The 17,291-nt window shown below is 45.3% G+C and overlaps 1 protein-coding gene across 7 annotated transcripts in view; it reads left to right on the top strand.

Annotated features, from left to right (window-relative positions):
• Positions 1 to 17,291, top strand: part of LOC311595428 (nuclear autoantigen Sp-100-like) — a 69,604-nt gene that overhangs the window by 50,166 nt on the left and 2,147 nt on the right. For all 7 annotated transcript variants that reach the window (XM_084778088.1, XM_084778090.1, XM_084778091.1 and 4 more), the window contains 8 exons: positions 2,504 to 2,608; positions 5,626 to 5,768; positions 6,481 to 6,519; positions 6,759 to 6,794; positions 10,500 to 10,609; positions 12,495 to 12,612; positions 12,876 to 12,947; positions 13,590 to 13,733. In XM_084778088.1, the coding sequence (XP_084634214.1) occupies positions 2,504 to 2,608; positions 5,626 to 5,768; positions 6,481 to 6,519; positions 6,759 to 6,794; positions 10,500 to 10,609; positions 12,495 to 12,612; positions 12,876 to 12,947; positions 13,590 to 13,733 (767 nt within the window). The remainder of the gene's footprint in view (positions 1 to 2,503; positions 2,609 to 5,625; positions 5,769 to 6,480; positions 6,520 to 6,758; positions 6,795 to 10,499; positions 10,610 to 12,494; positions 12,613 to 12,875; positions 12,948 to 13,589; positions 13,734 to 17,291) is intronic.

Consider the following 17,291-nt stretch of genomic DNA (forward strand, 5'->3'; position numbering starts at 1 on the left):
TGCCTTGGTCTTTCTGGGGCTGACTTTATTTGCTTATCATAATTATCTCTAATTATATTCCATTTTCTATGAATGGCACAAATTTGATTTTCTTTTTTTTTTTTTTTTACGGCTGAAAGAATTTCCACTGTGTATATAAATCAGTTCTTTCGCCTGTTCCTCCGCTGGCACCTCGGTCAGCCCATAGCTTGTCAGGAGCACTGCAGCACACGTTGATGAAGTAACTAAAATTATTAATTTATTTATCTTTAGTTTTTTAAGACAGGATTTCTCTGTGTTGTCTTTGCTGTCCTGGACTCACTTTATAGACTAGGCTGGCCTTGAACTCACAAAGAGTCGCCTGCCTCTGCCTCCCAAGTGCTGTGATTAAAGGCATGCGCCACCATTCCCGGCCTAAATTCTTCTTCTGCACTCTGTGACAAATCAGTTTTCTTGGTTGGCTGATGAAACCAGTCCCAAGCCTTAAGCAGTCAATTTCAACAGCAGGACAGACTAATGATAACACCCATCAACCTATTGATTAATTAGTTGATTTGGGAGGGACCCAGAGCTGCATAGGCCTTCATGTGTTGACCTCTCTTGAGGAAGGAAATAAAGTATGTGACCCACATGATATTTAGCATACTTTTTTCTTACCCACACAGAAAGCCACAGAAACCCACAGACCTTGGTGGTGATACAAGACCTTTATTCTAATTCCTAAAGTCCTGTATGACTTTAGCCCGTCATTTTTCCTTTTCTAATTCAATGTACTTCTCTGTAAATATGTGACATAGGGTTTCAGGTGAATTAGGCTGAGTGCCCTCCAGGCCCACTGTTGTTTTGATAGACTGCTCTGAAGCAATTGGGGGACGCCTCCACCCACCAAGTTCCAGCCTCTGATGGATCCCCTGCTGGAAAGGCAGGAGACGTTACTGTAGAAGCTCATTTTAAGGCCTTCATTGTCCGTTCAATGGAATTAAATCCCACACACTCTGGGCTTCGTGCTCTGATGGCACAAAAAAGAGGAAGGTCCTGGAAGACCAGGAGGTTAAAGAGATTTTTGACAAGCTGCAGGCAAATGAGATCTACTTTATTCATCAGCACACAGGCTAGGTGACTGCTAGGCAGACACCGGCCACATGCTGGCACACACGCAAGGCAGGCTGAGTGGAGGTAGGCACACACACACACACACACACACACACACACACACACACACACACAGAGGCAGGCTGGTAAAGGTGACAGTTCCAGCCCCTCACCTCAAGGCCATAATTATACAGAACCACGAAAAAGTGACACTGCCAGAACTATCCAACAGGTGACATCACTATTCACATTGTAGTCTCCAGACATCATATGTCAGTCACTGTGCTGGCACAGTCATTTGTGCTGCTAACTCATTGTCACCCCTTTCCACCATGCCCAGTGTCAGCTGTGTTTTAGTTGACTTATATCAGATACCCAGGTCAACACCATGTTGTTTAAATATAAACGTCTTCGTGGCTCTGTTTCCAACACACACACACACACACACACACACACACACACACACACACACACACCCTGGAGAGGCAGGCAGGATTTCTCTAACATCTACAGAATCATCTAGAGCAGTGGCTCTCAACCTGTGGGTCACAACCCCTTTGGAAGTTCAACAACCCTTTCACACATGTCATCTAAGACAGTCACTGTCAGAAAACACAGATATTTACATTATGATTCATAATAGTAGCAAAACTACAGTTATGAAGCAGCAACAAGGATAATTTTATGGTGTAGGGGGGGGGGGGTCACCACAACATGAGGAACCATATTAAAGGGTCTCGCAGCATTAGGAAAGTTAAGAATCAATGGGCTAGGACTACTGCCTGAGCCCCCAGGCAAGCATAGAAAGGGAGGACAGCAACAAATCAGATCAAAGGACAGAGATGACACCACTTCATTGGGTGCCTCCTCCCATGCCCTTCTTTTACCATAGAGTTTGAGAAATATTTTTCCCATCTACAAAACCTCAAAGCCCTAAAATAATGAGAACTATCTCTCCAAAATATTCAGAAGAAAGTCACTGTGTGGTGGCTGCTGCACTCAGCAAGCTTGGGAGCTGGAATTCTGTCCCTCAAGGCTCCAGCTGTTGTGTAGGAGTTCAGAGGTTGGAGATAGAGGGTGTTGTTATCTATAAGCATCTAACTATTCATAAAATAAATAATGTAGGCCGGGCATGGTGGCACACGCCTTTAATCCCAGCAGTCAGGAGGCAGAGGCAGGCGGATCTCTGAGTTTGAAGTCAGCCTGGTCTACAAAGTGAGTCCAGGATAGCCAAGGCTACACAGTGAAATCCCATCTCGAAAAACAAAACAACAACAACAACAACAAAAATGTGACTAATACGTGCAAATTAGTAAATGCAAGTAATTCATGTGAAAACCCAATGCATTTTTAGTTGCACAAGCAAGATGCCAAAGTGGGTGGAGGGAAGGCCCTGCACCGTTCTAGAATAAAGCAAAACCTGTCCCTGCAGGTCCAAGAATTCCCAAACAAATGAATGTGGATTTTAACCGACCCAAGCTCCCGGTGACCTGTGGCAGTGTTAAGGGGACACTGTATAAGGAGAAATTAAAGCAAGGTGAGTTTCCAGACTTTTGGTGCCCTTCTAGTGGAAAATGTCACCATGTAGGGAGCTGGCACCTGTGTTAAGGGTGTCTCATGCCAGATCTACTTTGTGGGACTCAAGATACAGGCAGTGCCCCACCTGCAAAGGTTTTGAGGCCAAGTTAACTATAAGAAGAGGGCATGAGCCAAGCGTTTGGTGGAACACTCCTTTTATGCCAGCATTTGGGAGGCCCAGGCAGCCAGATCTCTGAGTACAAGGCCAACCTGGTCTACAGAGCAAGTTCCAGGACTGCCAGAACTATACAGAGAAACACTGTCTAAAAAAAAAAAAAGGAAAAGGAAAAAGAGAGGGCATGAGAGATCACATCCAGAGAAACCAGAGCTTTTGGCATTACTCTCCATGTGGAGATACACAGGGTACATTTAATTACACCAACAACAAAAGGTTTTCTTCCAAGGGAGAGTCTCAGGCCCGCTGTGTTTGCTCTTTTCTACATCACATCCCAGAGAGACAGCAGGAATGAGGATATTTTCCCTAATTTTTTCCTCTTTCTCTTTTTTGAGGTACTGGGTTGAAACCCAGGGCCATGTGCCTATGAAGCAAACGCTCTGTCACTGAGCTCTACCCCAAGTTGCAGTTTTGCATGTTTAAATATAAATCCATAGCCTATCAGGCTGCTTCCTCTTGTCCTGACTGACACCTCATACCAGAGTACGCACTTCCACACCTGGGTGGGAAATGTAGGTGCCTGAGAAATTCATCATCAACCTTTGTGGGTCCATATCAGTAACATCCATCCAACTTTAAGCTACGTAAGAAAAACATTGAATTGTTTTAATTGCAATAGATACACTTAAACTTCAGCTTTACCAGTGTATTTAGCCCACTGTTCGTTGCTCTATTGAAATATTCAACTCAGCTCTATTCAGATCCAGCCAATGGACAGCACATTCTCCACAGTTGTGTGGAGAGCGGGGACTGACTCTGACATGAATTCTGGTACCCCATATTTGACCACTTCCCCTTGGTGGGAAGGCCTGATGGCACTCAGAGAAAGGATAAGCAGGCTACCATGATGGGACTCAATGGGCTGTGACCATACGGTGGGGGAGGAGGTCTCTTTCTGTCACAGATTTAGGGGAGGGGGAATAGGGTGAAAGAGGGAAGGAGGGAGGAACAGAGAGGATACAAGTGATGGGATAATAATTGAGATGTAATCTGAATAAATTAATTAAATAAAAATCAAGTTAAATTAAATTAAATTAAAAAAAAAGAAATATTCAACCCAGGCTACTCTATCTAACTTACAGATCTAGAGGCTAAAGGGTCAAGATCATGTAGCCTGTTATGTTTAGCTTTTGCTAAGGGACTGATGTCACAGGGCGTCATGACAGGGGTACACGTAGGAAGAAGAGATCACACTGTAAGACAGGAAGCCAGACAGAGATTGGCGTCCCATGAGAAGCATCGTAATCCCTCCTGACCTAGTCACACCTCCACATATCACCACGTCAGGCTTTCAATACATGAACCCTGGGGGAGGAGGCGCTCATAACCCACACACCAGCTTCTCTGTCATCTGCATCCATCCCTCTAACACCGAACCTCCTCTTTTATGATATGAAAGTGAAACTTCTGTCGCTGGGCTGGAGAGATGGCGAGTAAATATTTTTTTTAAAAAAGTTATCTCGCCATATTGCTACGAGGGGAAAAAAAAAAAGGATAATAAGCATAAAATAGCTAAAGTACAGAACCACTGGTCTACCATCTATCATGGCTGACTCTCTATCTTTAAGAGTTGTTTTTATCTCATGAGTATGAACGTGTGGCTGCGTGTGTGGCTGTGCACTACAAATGTGCCAGGTGCCCACCCGAGACCAAAAGAGGGCATAAGAACTGGAGTTTCGGATGGCCGTGAGCCGCCCTGTGGGTTCTGAGAACTGAACCTGGGTCTTCCACAAGAGCAGCAGATGCTCTTAGCTGCTGAACCATCTCCCTAGCCCCCATCCGGTTCTTTTGTTATTAACAAATAGATGTTTCCCCTATGAATCTACTGCCTACCTGTAATTTAGCCATTCCCTCTAGAAAACATTTCCAAAAACACTCTTAATGCCAACTAGCCGTGTGTCTAAAATATGAGAAACAGCCAACTTCCATGAGCTGGAGGAGCAATGTTGTAGAAGTGAGGTGGGAGCAGCTGCGCTGACAGCTCACAGCTCACAGCTCACAGCTGGAGTCACAAGAGCCCAGCAGCGAACTTTGCGTCCACACTCGCCTTTCTAAAATGCAACTTGGCCCTACCTCCAGTAAAAGGAAGAGAAAGTGGCTGAAGAGATGGCTCAGAGGTTAAGAGCACTTGGCTGCTCTTCCAAAAGTCCTGAGTTCAATTCCCAGCAACCACATGGTGGCTCACAGCCATCTATAAGGTGATCTGATGCCCTCTTCTGGCCTGCAGGTGTACATGCAGTCAGAGCACTGTAAATAACATAAATAAATACATCTTTAAAAAAAGAAAGAAAGAAAAAGAATCCTGGTCATGTCTTAGGGCCGTTCCTTTATTTTTTTTTTCCCTTTTTAAAATATTGCAGTAGAATATTTTTAAAGGTGATGTTAAAGGCTGAAGAGACAACTTTGTGATTAAGAGCACTAGCTGTTCTTCCAGAGGACCCAGGTTCGATTCCCAGTACCCACAGGGTGACTCACAGCCATCTATAACTACAGTCCTAAGAGAGACAATGCTCTTTTCTGGTTTCTGTGGTCAGTGAGCACACATGTTGCACACAGACCCACTTACAGGCCGAACACCAATATTCATACAATAAATAAATTCTTTCTAGAAAAAGTGTAAAGAGCAGGGTCAGTGGTAGTTAGTCTGTATCCTTGCCTATCAGGTTGGGTGTGTGGCCCCGATGACCGGGGAGGAAATGCCCACCTTCCTGAGTCTGAACCTGAGCCCCACATGCAGCAGGATGATAGGTCAAGAACAGGGGTTTTCGTAGCTGGCTGCTCAGTTTGTCTTGGTCTTACAGGCATCTATGAGAAGAGTATTCAGAGTGAGAATGGACAGTGGTTCACTCCCTCGGAGTTTGAAAAAAAAGGAAACTGTGAGAAAGCCAAGAAGTGGAGGCAAAGCATTCGCTGCTTTGGATGGACCCTGGGGGAACTGATAAAGGTATCCTGGTGGTACATACATAGCTTCCGTGGTTCCTGAGCAAAATGGTGGGTTACAAGTGACCAGCAGCTTCTGTTGTTCTGGGGAAAGACAACAGATTAGAAGCTCTCTCAGCATGACTGGTAGCTTCAACCGAGATTTCACTGCCAATAACTCATAACTGTGATCCCACAATTGCTCAAGCTCTGCAGTGAGTTCCAGGACAGCTTGGGTCACAGAGTGACACCTTCCTTCAACTCCCTCTACACCAAAGTAAAAGTAAATCAAAGAAAAGTAACTTAAAATTGCATTTAAAGCCTGGTCTACAAAGCGAGTCCAGGACAGTCAAGGCTACATAGAGAAACCCTGACTTAAAAAACCAAAAAAAAATTTTTTTTTTTCATTTAAAAGAAAATAGAAGCCGGCGGTGGTGGCTCACACCTTTAATTCCAGCACTTGGGAGGCAGGGGCAGCCTAGTCTACAAATGAGTCCAGGACAGTCAAGGCTACACAGAGAAACCCTGTCTCAAAAAAAAAAAAAGAGAGAGAGAGAGAGAGAGAGAGAGAGAGAGAAAAGAAAGAAAAAGAAAAGAAAATAGAGATCTAAATGTTTCCTTGATGGATTCACTCTGAGGAGCTGGGGAGCATGGTAAATAATTTCCGTGAAGACTCCTTCTATTTAACAACAGGACATCCAAAGACCTACCCCATCATTAACCCCTCTGTCTTTCAGGAAGGAAAACTACCAAACCCACCAAGGAAAAGGGAAAAGGTAATTATCCCACAGTCCACTGCCATGATGTCTGAGGCTACTGTCTACAAATTGTTTGTGTTCCATCTCTGAGTAGCCTTACACGCTTTTAAATTGACCAAATTTGAATTTATTCCACGGTGCTCATATAGTTGCTGTTTTACACAGCGCAAGAGCTTCTTTAAGCACCAAAGTACTTGAGACAGAGATGGGGGCAAACCTTGGGTACCATCACATGAGTGATCTCTTCTGTCTTTCAGAATAACCCACCAAACCCTCAGCAAACAAAGAAAAAGGTAACCCGGGACCTTCCGCCGCGATGTCTCAGATTGACGTCTACAAGTTGTTAGCGGTCCATGTCCTCACATTACAGTTGTTAAATTCACTGATTATGGTAAAAAATGGGTTGTATGATATGGTATTGTTATGGTTGACATTTTAAAATATTATACAGTGTAAAAGGCCAGGGCTTCATTTAACATTAAAACATTTGAGACTGAGGTGGGAATGATCCTTTAAAAAAGTAAAATAGCAATATGGGCAAAGGAAGTAGAGATACTTTCTGCTAACCCTGATGACCTGAGTTCAGTCTCCAGGAACCATACAATGAAAAGACATGACAGGCTGCCTTTGCTCTCCACTTGAGTGTCACATGAGTGTCTGCACACATGCATAAAATTTTAAAATCCAATTAAAAAAAAAAACCTAGGGGCTGGAAAGATGGCTCAATGGTACTAGCTGCTCTTCCAAAAGACAGAGATGTATTCCCGGCATTCACATGGTAGCTCACAGCCATCTGTAGCTCCTGTGCCAGAGCCTCCAATGGCCTCTTCCGACCTCTTGGATACAGCCGTACTTCTCCTGTTCCTCTGCTGGAGGCAGGAGCTTCCACTTCGTCTCTGTATAACTCACTGGGTGACTGAGGCAGATGCTGAGGCTGCCGGTCCATGGACCACTTCTTTGGAGGCAGAGATCTCACCTGATGGCTGTGCCTTAGAACCCCTCAGAAAGCTCAAGCATCCAATTCAGTGACTTGAAATTGCTGGTGATGGGATCCTAGATACATGTTTTGTTCTTCTCCCTCAGTGTTTAGGCTCACACCTAGGGCCTCATGCATGCTAGGTTGAAGAGTCTACCATTGAGCTACACTCTAAAGCCTTGGATTTTTTTTTTTCATTCCATGAGTAACTTTAATCTATAACATGTTGAAGACTCCTAAATAAGGGAACAGAGTTCCTCTTCACAGAAGGTGGGGAAGTGGCTCGGTCGTTAAGAGCACTCACTGTCCTCCCAAGGACCTGGGTTTGAAACCCAGCATCCACACACCGGCTCCCAATCATCTGTAATTCTAATCCCAGGGATTCTAACTTCTGTCCCGTGCGGGGCCCCAGGCTCACAAGTGGTGTACAGACATACATGCAAGCAAAACACATACACATAAATCTAGAATAAAAAATTAAAAACTAAAGGGTCAAGGGCATGGCTCGGTGGTGAAGTATTTGTCTGGCACACTCCAGGTCTCCTGGGCTCAAACACCAGCACCATGCAGGGAGGGCCACTAAAGGGGGACAGGAGATGCATGGAGATGCAATGGTACAGTGATTGCCTAAGGCACTGGGTCCCGAGGCATCTGGGATTCTAGACAATGGAACTCCATGTAGATTTGCCTGTGTACTGTTCTTCCTCGGAACCCAGCACCTGAAAATGGTGTTCAGTAAGCATCGTCTCACCTACCATTACTGCTACAAGATAGATGGAGATACGTGCCCCCCAACACACGTCCCTTGTGGGCCATTCAAGGTTCACATTGAAAGAGAGCCCATGGACCAGATTCATTTTTGCAGCCTAGGATTTGCACTTGGTGTGTATAGCTCTTGTGTCGTAGTAAGTGTCCAGATGAAGACACCACTTCAGCTTCAGCTCTGACTTGTTAGATGTTTTCCTTTGATGGCGATGCTATGAGTAGATAGATCCCTGGTTCCATCCCGTGCTTCAGCACCAAGATAATAGGCTGGTGCTCTCCCTCTCAGTCCCTCCCTCCCTCCCTCTCTCTCTATCTCTCCCTCCCTCCCTCCCTCCCTCTCTCTCTCTCTTCCTCCCTCTCTCTCTCCCTCTTTCTCTCTCTCTCCCTCCCTCCCTCCTTCACTCACTCACTCCCTATGTGTGTGTGTATGTGTGTGTTTATGTGTGTGTGTTTGTGTGTGTGTGTGTGTGTGTGTGTGTGTGTGTGACACAAATATATAGGCCAGATGAGACCAGATTAAAAGCAGATAAATGCAGGTTTATTAGGCATTGCTCCCACATGGGTTCCTCGGTCCCAAGGAATGGGACTGAGGAAGTCTCAGGGTAAGTGGGGTGGGGTGGTATAGATTTTAGGTAAGAGGTGATGGTGTGAAAGCTGTAAGATGAGTTTGTGGCCAAGTATGGTCATCAAGTTTTGGGTGGCTGCCAGCATCAGGGGAGGAGGTTGTGACAGCTGCCTTTCCTTTGTTGGAGGCTTCCGAGTGTTGGGGTGGGGGCATGTAAGTGTCCCCCAGCTTATGCAGGGGTTCTAGGCAAACATAAGGAGTTCTAAACCCTGATTGCAGCAGGCCCCACTCAAGCACAAGAATAAGGTGAGACTTAAACATTGGGATGAGCACCACTGTTGTAGGGCTGGGTCTCTGGGACATGGGGGTGGGGTTGGGGAGCCAGAGTTCACATCCAAGCTTTACATGATGGGTGGTTAGAGGTTAGAGGATCGTTGTAAAAGAGGAACAGATACAGTGCAACAGAACAATAAAGATCTCCCTAGAGAAGCAGGGTATGAGTGCTGGAGGCTCAAAGCAAGGCCAGAATACAGATCTGAAAGTCTCGGAAGGAGTGGTCATGGGAGGAGCTATGAACATTGGGGTGAGTGAAATGAGTCAAGGGTGCAGGACAGAAGCCAGGGAATCCCCACATTCTCATAATAGGGCCAGATCTTCAAGCCTGGGTGGTTCCCCCAGTCACATTCCTTGAACGTTAGCAATGTCACCTTAGAAGCTGAGCCAGGAGGATCAGAACCTAAGCTAGACTTGGCTACATGAGCAGTCTCTCTCTCTCTCTCTCTCTCTCTCTCTCTCTCTCTCTCTCTCTCTCTCTCTCTCTCTCTCACACACACACACACACACACACACACACACACACAAAATATGATAATAGTGAAATTAATTAAGCCAGACAAGATATTATATTTTAGAGTCAGGTTTTCCTGAATCATAAATTTATTGGGATATTTTTAATTCATCTATTTTTGCTACTATGGTTATTGTTATTTCAGTATCAGAGTTGTTGTTTTCACAACATAAATTTTTATAGTCTGACATATACCAACAATTCCATGAACTATATTTCATACCAGAATGCCTTCTTCTAAAATCTCTACTCAATACTACTCCTTAATATTTTGAGGAGATGGGCTGGAGAGAAAAACCAATAGTTAAGACCTCTGGCTGCGGCCAGGCATGGGGTGCATGCCTTTAATCCCAGCACTCGGGAGGCAGAGGCAGGAGGATCACTGTGAGTTCAAGGCCAGCCTGGTCTACAAAGGGAGTCCAGGACAGGCAAGGCTACACAGAGAAACCTTATCTCAAAAAACCAAAACAAACAAAAAAACAAGACCTCCGCTACACTCCCAAAGGACCCAGGTTTAGTTCCCAGCATCCACATGGCAGCTAACAATCACCTGCAAATCCAAGTCCAGTGGCTCTGATTCCCTCTTCTGCCTTCTGGAGGAAGAGAGAGAGAGAGAGAGAGAGAGAGAGAGAGAGAGAGAGAGAGAGAGAGAGAGAGAGAGGGAGGGAGGGAGAACGAGAACCACACTCAGACACACACACACACACACACACAAAACAAATATTTGAAACATAACTTTTGAGTATAGAGATTTCTAGGTCTCCTCTGTACAGGCAAAGGCCATGTATTCTAGAATCCTTGGATCATGCTGATCTTGAAGATGTCTGCAACATTTTTTCTTGTAGCTGAACAAAGCATGTACAGTGTGCGGCCAACAAAGGAGATTGTACCCTTGTGCTATTTGTGGAAAACTCTATCATAAGAGATGCCACATCCCACCTGTGGAAAATAAGAGGTTAGTAAAAGAGCCCTGCCCTTGGCCCTTCACCCTCAGAGCACACTTCCTGCCTACACACACACACACACACACACACACACACGATGAGTTTCTGTCTCCAGTTGGATGTGTCTTGCTTTAACAGGAATAAGACCCTTAGTCTCAAGGTCTAAACGTATCCAGACCTGTTTTTTTCAGCACAGGTAGCAGAAGATTAATGGAAATAAAGGCCCTGCAAGTGGTTACTGAACAAAGTGTCACTCTATCTCTCCTGTACGTTCCATGGGGGTGATAACACCATACAGTGGTTGTTGGTTTTAACCATGTATCCCCCTTCCCTACTATGGACTCACAGAGCTGACAACACTGAGCTGTATTGAGCCTACAGAAGTCCACCCCAGCATTCTGTCACACTAGCTAATTGTGGGTTGTGGAGCACATCACGAGAACTGTGAATTCTGTGTGCCGGTGCTCCACCCCTAACCCAACCAAAACACTTCTTTGCTACATGTGTGTCTCTGCACAGAGATGGTATGTGAGATTCTAAGGGGTTTGGTGGGTTCTGTGGGTGGTGTGGACAGACCTACTGTGACCCAGAGACTGATCTCTACTCGAATCCTCTAATGGAGAATTACCCTCTGGAGTCATAAGACCAGAGCACCATCTCAGAGGATCATTGGAGACAACTTCTGACTAGCTAGACAAGCTACCTAGGCACAAAATGAATTAGCTCTTTTTTTTGGGGGGGGGGGTTGGTTTTTTTTCGAGACAGGGTTTCTCTGTGTAGCCTTGGCCATCCTGGACTCAGTTTGTAGACCGGGCTGGCCTCGAACTCACAGCGATCCTCCTGCCTCTGCCTCTCGAGTGCTGGGATTAAAGGTGTGCGCCACCACGCCTGACTTTGAATTCGCTCTTTTTCTCTACCCACATGCAGCTTCCAACACCCCGCCAGGGGCATTTTATAATAGGTGCCTTGAAAAAACATTTTAAGATACATCATTGACATGAATGAAACTTGAAGTGTCTTAGTCAGGGTTTTTATTGCTATGATAAAGCACCACAACCAAAGACGTCTTGGGAAAGAAAGATTGTTTCATCTAACAATTTGCTACCCACCATCCAGCAAAGTTAGGGTGGGAGGGGCTGATGTAGAGGCCACGGAGGAGTGCTGCTTACTGGCTGGCTCCTCATGCTTTGCTGAGTTGTTTTCTTATAGCACCTGGGACCACCTGGCCAGGGATGGCCCAGCCCACAGCGAACTGCATCTCCTACATCAATCAAGAAAATGCACCATAGGCTTTCCCACAGGCCAATCTGTTTACGGCATTTTCTCAGTTGAAGTTTCCTCTTCCAAAATGACTCAAGTTGACATAAAGTTAGCCAGCATGTGGGGTAAAGTGAAAAATACGTGGCACCACCAGGAGATTTCTTTTCCAATGTTCCCATAACACAGATTCTACACACAGACCTGGCAACGCCAGGTGAAAGGGCACCAATAGCTTGTGCTCTTTGCTCATGCAGCAAGGCTGAGAAGCAAGAACTTCCGGTTTCCTGGTTGTAACTCGATTGCCTCATCGAGGTTCAGGGCTCCTTGTTCAAGGCATGAAATTCACTGGTATGACCAAACATGTCTTGTTGTTGACCTCTCAGTGCTCAGAGGTCAATAGGACTCCATCACCTCCTTGGGTGACCACTTCACTCAACACACGCACTATTAATGGAAGGGGCTATCTTTGCATATTGAGCCTACATGGAGCCCCAGTACGGCATCCTCCCAGAGAAAAGTTGAACGCAAAGTAGAAACCACTTATCATTCTTGAATAAAGGTCTTTATCAGACACAGGAATGGGGGCTGGTTCACAGACTCTGTCTGCCCTTGCTCACGTTATGCTTGACTTCTCAGGAGCCAATGGTGTTGTGTCTTCTGCGAGACAGAGGATCGGCTAAGGTGCCAAGAAAACCAAGCATGTCATAAGGAGTCTGAGGTCCTGAAGAGGAAGATGTCACCCGAGGAACAGCTGGTGAGTCGGTATAAAGCTGAAGGGCCCTCTTTTTGCTTAGAGAGGAGCACGCTCTCACAGGTGGTGCGGGACTGAACCCCAAGGTAAATGATATGTGCTTTGATCGTGTGACCCAACGCTAAGCTTTATGCTCCAGAGTGCAGCTGCATTTGTCTCAAAGAGGCCAAAGGTCTGGGGGTCATTTCTTTCAGCATCTTGGAATTTAAACAGGCCTTTTCTCTCTAAGTTACCTTCCACTTAGAATGACCTTTTATCTTTTACAGAAATGTGAGCTGCTTCTCCTGACTGTCTATTGCTACCCAAAAAGTGACTTTTTTATCCCAAAACCAAAGCCAGTGAGTAACAAGGACAAAACTGAAATCTTGTGATCGTATCCTTTTCAACCTGACTTTCTCTTTGCCTTGTTGATGAGTATCTTTGTGGAGGTAGCCATACACAGTAAACTACCATAGACCGGGGGTAGTATATACAATACTAATTTGTTTCCTCTGGTTCTAGAGACCGGAGGTCTGAGGCCAGGTTGCCAATATAAATAACCGGGTTCTGGTGAGGATCTTCTACATTTTTTTTTTTAAAGACATAGTCTTACTGCGTAGCTCTAGCTGACTTGGAGCTCCATATGTAGCCAGGCTGGCCTCAAACTTACAGAGATTTGCCTGCCTCTGCTTCCCAAGTGCTGGGATTAAAGGCGTGCTGTGGGCCACCATGACAGGCTAAAAGTCTTCTTCTGGGATGCAAATGGGACTTGCGACTGTGCTCTCATATGGGAGAGGGAGAGTGCATTATTCCCACTCACGGGGCTGCACCTTCATGACCTACTGACCTTGTGATGGCTTTAACTTCTCAGTTCCAGTATGCCAGGGGTTAGGATCAGAATGAAGACAAAAGTGTTGAGACAGAGTCCATAGCCATGGGGTGTGTGGAAGGCTGACACGGGACTGTGCTGACAGTCTTTCCATCTGTGCTTTCCTCAATAGAGAAAAGATGCCATCCCAGACCTCCAAGAGCACATGTGGCTCAACAAAATCAAGAACAGGCTGAATAAGAAGACATACCACTCAGTACAACGTTTTGTGGAGGACATGCGTCTCATCTTTCAGAACCACAGCAAGATGTATAAAGTAAGAGGCTGTGCTGTTTCCTCTTCGCTTTGTGTTGAGTCATCCCTCCCCCTCCCACCGCCCCCCCCCCCCCCCGCAGGTAGATGCTGGAATTGCCTTGCTCCCCTGGCAAGCATATACGGGGCGGGGGAGGGGGGGCGGGAACAACAACAGTGACACACAGAGGACCTCCAAAGGCTCCGCTTCTGGACAGCTGACTTTTCATCTGTAGAGCGCAGCAAGCATTGCAGGGAACGGAAGTGTATTTTAAAGACGGCTAGCATCTCTCATGTATATAGGGAGCAAATCGCCGGGCGTGGTGGCAGACACCTTTAATCCCAGCACTCGGGAGGCAAAGGCAGGCAGATCTCAGTGAATTCGAGGGCAGCCTGGTATACAAGAAGAGTTCCAGTATAGCCAGAACTAGAGAAACTCTGTCTCGGGGGAAAAAAAAAAAAAAAGGAGGGGGACAGGCGGGGGAGAAAAGTTAGATCTCCCAAATTGCAAAACCTCAATTTTCTTTTCTGAATTCCCAATGCTATAGCAAAAAGTTCTTGCCACAGGGCTGGAGAGATGGCTCAGCAGTTAGGAGCACTTACTGATCTTGGAAAGAACCAGAGTTTGATTCCCAGCACCCACATCATGTGGCTCACCTGTCAATCCATCACTAGGGATTTCAACACCCTCTTTTTAATGTCTCAAGCACCTGCACTCACAGGTACATAAGTACACATACTTAAAAATAGTAAAAATGAAAATAAAAATAAAAATGGGAGTCCGGCGTGGTGGCACATGCCTTTAATCCCAGGACTCGGGAGCCAGAGGCAGGGGATCTCTGTGAGTTCTAGGCCAGCCTGGTCTACAAAGTGAGTTCAGGACAGCCAAGGCTACACAAAGTGACCCTGTTTAAAACAAAACAAAAATAGTAAAAATGCCAAAGGCGGAGGCAGGCAGAATTCACCTCTGTGAATTCAAGGCCAACCTGGTCTACAAAGCAAGTTCTAGGCAAGTCAGGGCTACATAATGCGTTCCTGTCTCAAACAAATATTAACAACAATAATAATGGATATATTTTAATTAATTTTTGTTTTTAAAATTTGTTTTTCACACAATATTTTCATCATATTTTTCCCCTTGCCCCAACTCTTCCTGGACTCTCCCCACCTCCCTACATCCAGCTCTGTATTCTCTCCCTCTCAACGAAAAAAAAAAAAAACTAACTAGAAAAAAAAGAAAAGAAAATCAAAACAAATTAAAAACCAACCTACAACCAAACAGTACAAAAGATAGCAGAACAACACAAAAAGTGCACACACACACACACACACACACACACACACACACACACACACACACCATTGAGTCTGTTTCCCTTTGGCCAACTACACCTGCACCTGGGGCCTATCCTGGAGTGTAATTGATAGACCAAGAGACGCTCCATTGGAGAAAACTGATTTTCACTTTCCCAGCAGGTACCAATTGCGAACAGCTTTTTGATGAAGGGTGTGACTTTGTGTTTACTTCCCTTTCTCAGTGCTGGGCTTTTGTCTGGTTCGAACCTGTGCAGGTCGTGAGCACGCTGTCACAGTCGCTATGAGTTCACAAGCATGAGCTCTCTTGTGTCTGAAAGATGCTGCTTCCTTGGAGTCAGCCACCATCCCTGGCTCTTCTAGCTGTTCCTCCTCCTCTTCCATGTAGATCCCTGAGCTTTGATGGGAGGAGTTTGATGGAAACATCCCATTTAAAGCTGAGTACTCCAAAGCCTCTTGCTCTCTGGACATTGTCCAGTTGTGGGTCTCTGTAAATTCCCATGCACTTCTCCGATGAAGGTTAAGTGGTGTTCTGATTCTCTGTCTGATACTGCTATTAATAATGACTATAATAACTATAATAATAACAATAAATCTCTTAAAATTTGCCATAGAATTAAAAAATGCCTCCAGCCGCTGGCTGAGGTGACCTAACATTAGGTACATATCCTTAAAACATCTTACAGATCTGAGGAGAGACCAGGAGAGAGTCTAAGTAAGCTTTACTGAAAAGAAAGTACAGCCCAAGGCTAGAACAACAAATAAGAGATCAAGCCAGGCATGGAGGCACACACCTTTAATCCCAGCACTCGGGAGGCAGACAGGCGGATTGCTATGACTTTGAGGCCAGCCTGGCCTACAAAGCGAGTCCAGGACAGCCAAGGCTACACAGAGAGACCCTGTCTTGAAAAACAAACAAACAACAACAACAAAAACAAATAGAGATCAAGATAGGAAGCTAAGAGGTGGCGAGGAGGCATAATGACATTGTCACATGGAGTCTTTGTCCCCCAGGGAAGCACCAAGTGGGTGTGAGAGCTTGATTTTGTCCAAGGTGATGTGAGTCTTGGGTGTAAAAGCTGTACTCCATCATCTCTGATCAACATAGAAAAAACAGCTAACTTCCCTCCATTACTTTTTATTTTAACTTTTTAAACAAGCTTTATTTATTTTATGTGTACAGTGCCCTGCCTGCATATACACCTGCACACCAGAAGAGGGCATCAGATCACATTATAGATGGTTGTAAGCCACCATGTGGTTGCTGGGAATTGAACTCCGGACCTCTAGAAGAGCAGTCAGTGCTCTTAACCTCTGAGCCATCTCTCTAGCCCCCTTATTTTAATTTTGTAGTCAGTTAAAGACTGCTCCTTGTGCCCCCAAATTGAGGCTGAATACGTGAGATAAAATATAGCTAACTGAATTCATTGTCATTGAGTTTACTTCTTCACCTTTATTACTGTTGGGCCTAAAGTGAGTAAGGAGCACATACTCTGTCAGTTTCCCCTTTGGTTTGGTGGCTGGTTTGAGAACCTAATATAGTCTTTTAGTTTATTTTTAACCAATCAGTGGCAAGTGGCTTACCGAAAGGATGCCTTTGGAAGGGTCTTGCTATGTAGACCAGGACGGCCTTGAACTCACAGTCATCCACCTACCTCTGCTTCTCTAGGCTGGGACAAAAGGGTATGCCGCCTCCATCCTGCTGGTATGGCAAAGTTTTAAGTTGCTGCTTTGAGAATTTACCTTTTCTCCAAATTCCATAACTCCTTATTTATCCAAATAAATTCCCAAAGAGAGGGGAGGGGGAGCCTGCTAATTTTCCTAAGCATATGTATGCTATCGTACCTCAACTAGCCTCCACATACATAGCTGAAGTGGAAATTTTCATACCATGAAAACGTCATTTTAGCCGGGCGGTGGTGGCACACGCCTTTAATCCCAGCACTCGGGAGGCAGAGGCAGGCGGATCGCTGTGAGTTCAAGGCCAGCCTGGTCTGCAAAGTTAGTCCAGGACAGGCAAGGCTACATAGAGAAACCTTGTCTCTAAAAACCAAAAAAAAAAAAAAAAACCAAAAACCAAAAACAACAACAACAACAACAACAAAAAACCGTCATTTTGTGAAACACATATTGTATAAGATTGCACTCAAGCTATCTATGAAATATTTACATAAAGAAAGAGAAGAAAAGCAGAGAGCATGGGAACCAAAATGGCTGGGTTATGTAGGGAAGCTCAGCTCCTGAGCTGGAAAGTTCAGGGTAGAGGGCA

The sequence above is a fragment of the Acomys minous genome, assembly GCF_964271855.1.
Source record: "Acomys minous genome assembly, chromosome: 4".
Classification (NCBI taxonomy): Eukaryota; Metazoa; Chordata; class Mammalia; order Rodentia; family Muridae; genus Acomys; species Acomys minous.